We start from the raw sequence: 8991 nt of genomic DNA, 5'->3' as shown, positions 1-8991 counted from the left end.
TTGAACTGCCAACCTTCTGGTTAGCAGTCAAATGCCTTAGGCACTATGCTCCCAGAGCTCCTTCTAAGGTGATACACAAGTATAAAGTCTGTGCAGTTAAGTTAGTGAACCAGTGTATAATAGTGGCATCTACTGCACACTTTACACTACTCGTTAACTGTCATAATGCAATGTTGCTCTATTATGCCTTGAAATGCTCAAGTGAAAAGCAGAGGAAGCATCTGTTCTATGAGCTGTGAATGTGGAGCTTAGGGATTCCCAAACTCAGTAGAAATACTGATGATCTGACCCTGGAGTAAAAAGTGCCACTAATTTCAAAATAGCTGCAAAGGACGTATGGTAGTCAGCATATTCCTGTTGTTGTTAGGTGCCTTTGAGTCATTTCCAAATCATAGCAGACCTATGCACAGCAGAACAAAACACTGCCTGTTCCTGTGCCAGCCTCATGATCCTTGCTACACCTGAGCCCATCACTGAAGCCACTGTGTCTATCCATCTTGTTGAGGGCCTTCCCCTTCTTTGTTAACCCTCCCCTTTAAGCATGATATCCTTCTCCAAGGAATGGTTCTTTCTTATAACATGACCAAAGTAGGTGAGACGAAGTCTGGCCATCATTACTTCCAAGGAGCATTCTGGCTGCACTTCCTCCAGGACAGACTTGTTAGTCCTTTTAGCAGACCATGGTACTCTTAGCATTCTTCTCCAACATCACAACTCAAAAGCATCAACTCTTCTTCTTCTTTGGTCTTTGTTATTCACTGTCCAGCTTTCACATGCATAAGAGGCTGTTTAAAATACCATGGGTTGGGTTAGGCACACCTTAGTCTTCAAGGAGACCTCTTTGCTCTTCACCACTTTAAAGAGGTCTTTTGCAGCTGATTTGCCCAACACAATATGTCATCTGATGTCTTGATCGCTGCTTCCATTGGTGTTGATTGTAGAACCAAGGAATATGAAGTCTTTGACAACTTCAATCTTTTCTCCATTTACTGGGAAGCTGTTTATTGGACCAGTTGTGAGGAGTTTTGTTTTCTTTATATTGACATGTAATCCATGCTGCAGACTGTTGTCTTTAATCTTCATCAGTAAGTGCTTCAAGTCATCCTCACTTTCAGCAAGCAGAAGTGTGTCATCTATGTATTGCAGGTTGTTAATGAGTCTTCCTCCAATCCTAATGCCATGTCCTTCTTCATATAATCCAACTTTTGGATTATTTTCTCAGCATACAAGTTGAATAAGCATGGTGAAAGGATACAGCCTTGACACACTCCCTTCTTGATTTTGAACCATGCAGTATCCCCTTGTTCTGTTCAAACAACAGCCTCTTGATCTGAATACAGACTCCTCATGAGTACAATCAAGTGTTCTGGAATTTCCATTCTTCTCAATGTTACCCATAATTTGTTATGATCCACACAATTGAATGCTTTTGCATAGTCAATAAAACATAAGTAAACATCTTTCTTGTATTTGCTTTCAGCTAAGATCCATCTGACATCAGCAATGATATCCCTCATTCCACATCCTATTCTGAATCCACTTTGCATTTCTGGAAGCTCTCTGTCAATATACTATTGGAACAATTTTTGAGTTATCTTCAGTAAGATTTTACTTGCATGTGATATTAATGATATTGTTCAATAATTTCCACATTCTGTGGGATCACCTATCTTTGGAATAGGTACAAATATGGATCTCTTCCAGTCAGTTGGCCAGGTAGCTGTCTTCCAAATCTCTTGGCATAGCCAAGTGAGTGCTCCAGCGTGGCGTCCATTTGTTGAAACATCCAAATGGGTATTCAGTCAATTCCTGGAGCCTTATTCTTCACTAGTTCCTTCAGTGCAGCTTTGACTCCTTCTTTCAATACCATTGGTTCCTGATCATATTCCACCTCCTGAAATGGGTGAATGTTGACCAATTCCTTTTGGTACAGTGACTCTGTGTATTCCTTCCATCTTATTTTGATGTTTCCTGCATCATTCAATATTTTGCCCTTGGAATCTTTCAATATTGCAACTCGGGCTTAATTTTTTTCCTCAGTTCTTTCACTTTGAGAAATGCTGAGTGTATTCTTCCCTTTTAGTTTTCTAACTCCAGTTCTTTGCACATTTCATTATAGTAATTGGCTTTGTCTGCTCAAACTGCTCTTTGAAATCTTCTGTTCAGCTCTTTTATCTTGTCATTTCTTCCATTTTCTTTAGCTACTCTCCATTCAAGGGCAAGTTTCAGAGTCTCTTCTGACATCCATTTTGGTCTTTTCTTCCTTTCCTGTCTTTTTAATGACCTCTTGCTTTCTTCATGGATGATGTGATGTTCTTAATGTCATCCCACAATTCCTTTGGTTTTTGGTCATTGGTGCTCAATGCATCAAATCTATTCTTTAGATGTTCTCTAAATTCAGGAAGGACATTATCAAGGTCATATATTGTCTCCTATGGACTTGTTTTAATTGAGAAGTTGATGGTCTGTTTCACAGTCAGCTTCTGGCCTTGTTTTGCCCAAATATATTGAACTTCTCCATCACCTGTTGGCACAGATACAGTCTATCTGATTCCTGTGTGTTCCATCTGATGAAGTCCATGTGTATAGTCGTCACTTCTGTTGTTGAAAAAGGTATTTGCAATGAATAAGTTATTGGTCTTGCAAAATTCTATCATGTGATCTCCATTGTTATTTCTGTCTCCAAGGCCATATTTTCAAGCTTTCAGTAACTCTTCTTTGTTTCCAACTTTTGTATTCCAGTCATCAGTGATAATCAACACATCTTGATTGCACGTTTGGTCAATTTCAGACTGCAGAAGTTGGTAGAAATCTTCAATTTCCTCATCTTTGGCTTTGGTGTTTGGTGCAAAGATTTGAATAATAGTAGTATTAACTGGTCTTCCTTTTAGGCAGATGGATATTATCCTACCACTGACAGCACTGTACTTCAGGAGAGATCTTGAAACAGTCTTTGTGACTATGAATGCCACACCATTCCTCTTCAATTTGTCATTCCTGGAATAGTAGATCGTATGGTTGTCTGATTCAAAATGGCCAAAACCAGTCCATTTCAGCTCATTAATACCTAGAATATTGATCTTTTTGAGTTCCATTTCATTTTAGACAACTTTCAATTTTCCTAAATTCATACTTCATACATTCCATGTTCCAATTGTTAATGGATGTTTGCATCTGTTTCTACTAATTTTGAGTCATGCCACATCAGCCAATGGAGGTCCCGAAGGCTTTACTCAGTCCATATCGTTAAGGTCATCTCTACTCTGAGGAGTCAGCTCTTCCTTAGTCAAATTTTGAGTGCCTTCTGACCTGATGGGCTCATCTTCTGTATTGGACAATGTTTCAGGGCTATTCATAAAGTTTTCCAGTAATATATCAGACAGTGTTTCACTGCTATTCATGAGGTTTTCACTGGCCAATTGTTTGAGAAGTAGATGGCCTCTTCCTTCCTCTGAGTCTGTCTTAGCCTAGAAGGTCCACTGAAACCTATCCACTATGGGTAACCCTCCTGGCATTTTGCAACACCAATGGCACAGCCTCCAGCCTTACAGCAACACATAAGCCACCACAGGATGACAAACTGACAGACAAGTCTGTGTCCTTTACTTGTTCCTAACCCCTCTGCATCTGCCTACCTTGGGGCCCGGACTTAAAATAGAGAAGTGTAAAGTGGCCCTTGAGCCCCAGGCATATTACTAGAGGAGAGTTAAAGCTGGTAAAAGCTTGTTCAGAAATTGAAAGACACATTTTGGACCTGAAGGATGGGACAAAGCCTTAATGAAAATACAGAGACCCACTGTTGTGTGGTAAGGGGCATATTATTTATTTATTATTATTCATTATTTATTTATTTAATATATATTGAGCGAGGCTTACTTTGTGCCAGGGACTATTCTTAACGTTTTAAAAATGTATTAAGTGTTTTATTTTCATGACAATCTTATTAATTAATTACTATTACTTTAATCTTTATTTTATAGCTAAGAAAACTAAGGTGAAGAAAAGTTTAGTAACTTGACAAAATTTATGTAGCTAGTAAGTATTAATCAAAGAGTGTTTCACTGCTACTTGGTTCTACTTGGTTCCACAATCAACACCAATGGAAGCAGCAGTCAAGGAATCAGACGACGTATTGTTTTTGGCAAATCTTCTGCAAAAGAACTCTTTAGAGTGCTGAAGAGTAAAGATAGCTCTTTTGAGACTAAGGTGCACCTAACCCAAGGCATGGCATTTTCAGTTGCCTCATATGCATGTGAAACCTGGACAATGAATAAGGAATACTGAAGAAGAGTCGATGCTTTTCAGTTGTGGTGTTGGCGAAGAATACTGAAAGTACCATGGCCTTCTAGAAGAACTAACAAACCCGTCCTGGAAGAAGTGTAGTTAGAATGTTCCTAACAAACCCATCCTGGAAGAAGTGCAGCAAAAACGTCCAGACTTAGTCTCACCTACTTTGGTCATATTGTCAGAAGGGACCATTCTCAGGAGAAGAATATTATACTTATTAAAGTGGAGGGTCAATGAAAAAGGGGAAGACCCTCAGTGAGATGGACTGACACAGTGGCTGCAACAATGGGCTCAGGTATAGGAGGGACTATGAGGCTGGTGCAGGACTGGGCAGCCTTTTGTTCTGTTGTCCTATGAGTACATGTGTTTTGACAGAGAGTTTTGGGCATTCATTCTGAAGGTGAAGTGGGTAGGAATGAGAATTATATCAGTTCATGAAGTTGCACTTGACATTCTAAAGTTAAGCAAATACCCACATCTGCCCTGAGCACCTTCTTCCTTAGACCTAAAAAAAAAAAAGAAAGAAAGAAAGAAAGAAATCTGCTACGGTTTTTGTATTTGTACATTAATCATGGAATTGGGGATCATGAGAATTGACTTGACAGCAATGGGTTTATACAAAACTGCAGGAATTATTTCCACTAGTGGCAGGAAGCTGCAATGGAAAGGCATGGAGTTTGGGAAGAAAAACAACCGGCTGTTATATGTACCTCCTTCAATTACTAACTATGAGCCCAGTCTTGGTAAATTTCTTCTTTAAGGCTAAGGACCTACTATATGAAATGAGGCTAATGGTCAGTATTTTACAAGGCTGTGAAGATTCAGTAAGATGAATGGGAGATACTTGGGGCCTGTGATTCTTGACGGTTTCATTCTCACCACACCCAGTAGCTAGAACAGTGCCTGACACCTAGTAGGGGCTCAAGAAATAATAGGTGAATGGATAAGTGAATTAACAAATCGTTGATGGATTATACATGCATATATAGGAAAATATAGGTGCGTGAAGTATTTGTGGAGTGAATGGAGCATTTTTTTTCTCCACAAAGGCTTATTGATATTGAAAGGGAAAATAGGACCAATTTAAGCACATTTAATGTATTTGAAAAATAATGTTCTAAAAGCTTGAAATTCCCCCTAAGACAGGGATGCAACTATTCCATGTGAAATAAAGCTTCCATTCTGAGCTTTCTAAATATGTACTTGGTTAAATCAGCTGTATTTGATTTACATAAAACCCCAGGCCAATTACCAGCGGAAGGTGACCATTATATTTTGTGATTCAGAAAGCTATGTGCCTCATGTTAATAATTACTCTTTATAAAAATAATTTTTAGCGAATGGATACGTTTTGCTTTTATGATCAATGAGGCTCGGCACACGCCTGGGAGTGGAAATGTATGAGATAGAAAGACAATTAATGATGACTTGAAGCAGTAATTTCAGAACCCCAGCAGGAGAGGACAGGATCTAAACTGCATTCGAGGGGAGTAGGGAACGGGCTCTTTCATGTATTCTCTTCACGATCACAGCACCTTTTGATATGAAATATCTTAAAAAGTAGAGCAAAGTTTATTTTATTTTTTCCTCCTTCCCTCATTCCCTTCTTTCCTCCCTCCTTCTCTCTTCCCATTTTTCCTGTGTTCCCTTCCTCCCTCCCTCCTCCCTTCTTTTCTCTTCTTCCTCCCTCCCTCTCTCACTCCCTCCCTCTCTCACTCCCTCCTTCTTTCATTCCCTTCCTCCCTCCCTCCCACCCTCCTTGCTTTTCATTTTTCTTTCCTTCCTTTCTCCCTCCCTCCTTCCCTCTCTTCGCTCCTTTTTATTATTCCTATCATTAAAAACCAAGCTAAACAACAACAATACTAGGCCATGAAAAGTCAGCTGTTTGGTGTAGTGGAACACCACCACGAGACTGGGAGACAGGAGATACTCGTTCCCATCTAGGCTTTGCCAATGACCTGCTTGGGAACCTTGAATGAGTCCTTTTACTACCCTGGGTTCCAGTTCTTGATCTGGCAAGTGTGGAAACAGTGCTAGATGATCCTTAAGCGTGTTTGTGCTTCACAAATTCAAGGTCTCTAAGTCCCAAATCATGGTCAGAATATCCCCTATGAGCTATTTTTCCTGACAAATGAATGATCACCTCCTTTTTCATATCACTTCATCCCCCAAAGAAGATGCATTCTAAGGAGTGTGAGGAATGAGAGTGTACCTGGGGGTGCCACCATCCGCTGCCACTTCTGGAACAAGCAGGTCTTCAGGCAGTCACGTGGACTGAGGTTGTAGGTTTTATGTCTTGACATCAGTTCCTGCATTGGCTCCAGTATTACACACAACTGCAAGGAGTTCAAAGATATTGGTGTTTCATGACTTGATAATATTAACTGTAATAAATAATGTTAACAGCTGGAATCGATTAGAAAGCTGAAGGGCACTGTTCTTTTCCCCCCTTGTTTTAGATTTTCCCTATACAAGTTTGCAGGAAAAGAAATATTACCAACATTTGATTATATCCACTTAATTTAGTATAATTTATAATGTGACATTATGCCAGAATGTGATTTATATATACACACACATGCATTCACACACATGTGCACACACATACAGGCACACACATATAAGCATACATGAATTCACACACATGCAGGCACACACACATATGCACACATGCATTCACACACACATGCATTCACACTTCACACACATGCATTCACACACATTCATGCACACACACACACACATGCATATACCTGCATTCACACTTCTCACACACATGCATTCACACACATACACATGCCACTTTCTGTCCAGATGCTTTTTCCGGTTCCAAGGAGTGTAGCCTGCTCTGTTTCTGCCCTGGTTTCTGGCTGTGGCTCCTGTCTATGTAACCACATGCTGCAGTTACAGTGCTGCCATGTGCAGATGACCTAGCATTAAGATCTATCTTTTCAACTTTGGAGAACAGGTACCTTTTGATCCTAATTCTCATAAAGGCCGGTGGTGAGACATACTTGATTTTATTCTCACACTTATTTGTAGTTTGCACATGTCACAAGTGTAAACAACATATGCCCTTTTTGTGTGGTGTGGGGGGCTTTCCTGTGACTCTACACACACCTTGTTCCCTCCTTTGGTTAGATTTTTCCACTTTATTTTGGTCCAAGATATCTTATAAGGAAGATTAATTTCAGAAAGAAGAAGGTAAACCTTTTCAGGACTGCCTTGGACTTTTCTAAATTCCTCCTTCGGTGGCCGCCTATCAGAATACCTGTTCACTGACAGCCCTGTATCCGAGAAGATGAGGAGCACAGTATGGAATACTACAGTAACTGCTGGCACAGCTGTGGTTGCTGTGAGCGGTTTAGTCAATTCCGCCCCATAGTGACCTTATAACCAAAAACCAAAACCAAACTCACTACATCGAGTTGATTCCTACTCACAGTGACTCCCTTTGGGTTTCCTAGGCAGTATGTCTTTACTGACATAGACTGCCCAGCAGAGTGACTGGTGGGTTTGAACTGCTGACCTTCTGTTAGCAGTCAAATGCCTTAGGCACTGTACCCTATAGGATAGAGTAAAACTCCCCGGTAGGGTTTCCAAGGCTGTAACCTTCATAGGAGCAGACTGCTACATCCTTCTCACGTGGAGCAGTGGATGGGTTTGAACTGTTGATGTTCTGGTTAGCAGCGGAGACTTAACCACTGCACCCCCAGGGCTCCTGTGCTGTTGCAATGACAGTGATACAAATATTGGCAGCACACCTTCCCAGGTGGAAAAATAAAGCCATTTAATTGCAAAAGGCAGATGTGCTGTCTCCAGTTTCCTTGTTACCCTCTTCCCTTTGGCCAGCCCTCACCTTGAGCACCTCCCAAAAGAGGCCTTTGTCCAGGGGCCCCCTCCACCTGCAATCTCCCTCCCTTCTTCCCAGCTAAGGCCCACCCATGGTTGACTACTGGTTCTTCTGCCCAGGTTCCCTGCCCTACTGGTGCCCTTCTCCCCACCTAGGCTGAGTTGGATGCCTCCTTTATAGTTCCCCCAGAATGTCCAGCCCTTTTGCTCTGTGACTGACTTATTCACACTGAAACCATCTGCTTCCAGCTCTGTCTGCTCCACTAGACCATGAACTCGTTGCCTTTTATCTGTGTTCCCAGGCTGGGCTTAGATGAGCGGGTATACTGCAGGACTGATTCTTAGAAAGATCGGAGCATCTTTCTATGCCAATGTGCCTCAAAGAGGAGTCTAAAGAAGAGTTCCAGCAGACAGAATGGGGTGCTTATTAAAACCACAGGCCCCCAGGCTCTGCCCCTTCTCTTTCACTGGGCCTGGAGGTAAAGCCCTTCGGTTTCACTGGGTCTGGAGGCAAAGGCCTGAATATGCTTTCTCAAAACCATAAACAAGACAAAACACCCCAAAACTCAGTTACCATCAAGTCAATTCTCACTCATGGTGACCCCCCATATGTTTGAAGAGAACTGTGTCCACAGAGTTTTCAGTAGCTGATTTTTTCGAGGTAGGTCACCAGGTCTTTCTTCTGAGGTGTCTCTGGATGGACTCAAACCTCCGACCTTTCAGTTAGTAACCGAGCACTTACTCAAAACCACACCATGACCTCATTCTGATAAACACCACTGAAGTTGGTTTCCATATTCTGGACTTCAGCCAGGGTAATAGAGATGACAAGATATGCACACGTCCCCAGTG

At 41.4% G+C, this 8991-nt stretch overlaps 1 protein-coding gene across 1 annotated transcript in view; it reads right to left on the bottom strand.

Annotated features, from left to right (window-relative positions):
• Nucleotides 1–8991, bottom strand: part of LDB2 (LIM domain binding 2) — a 628524-nt gene that overhangs the window by 7106 nt on the left and 612427 nt on the right. Inside the window, exon 7 of the mRNA XM_042782210.1 lies at nucleotides 6500–6657. Within this exon, the coding sequence (XP_042638144.1) occupies nucleotides 6500–6657 (158 nt within the window). The remainder of the gene's footprint in view (nucleotides 1–6499; nucleotides 6658–8991) is intronic.

This window comes from Orycteropus afer, unplaced genomic scaffold (assembly GCF_000298275.1).
Source record: "Orycteropus afer afer isolate SDZICR_OR568_19922 unplaced genomic scaffold, OryAfe1.0 scaffold00262, whole genome shotgun sequence".
Classification (NCBI taxonomy): domain Eukaryota; kingdom Metazoa; phylum Chordata; class Mammalia; order Tubulidentata; family Orycteropodidae; genus Orycteropus; species Orycteropus afer.
The sequence above is the reverse complement of the archived record's forward strand: the minus strand, read 5'-3'. Positions and strand labels throughout refer to the sequence as shown.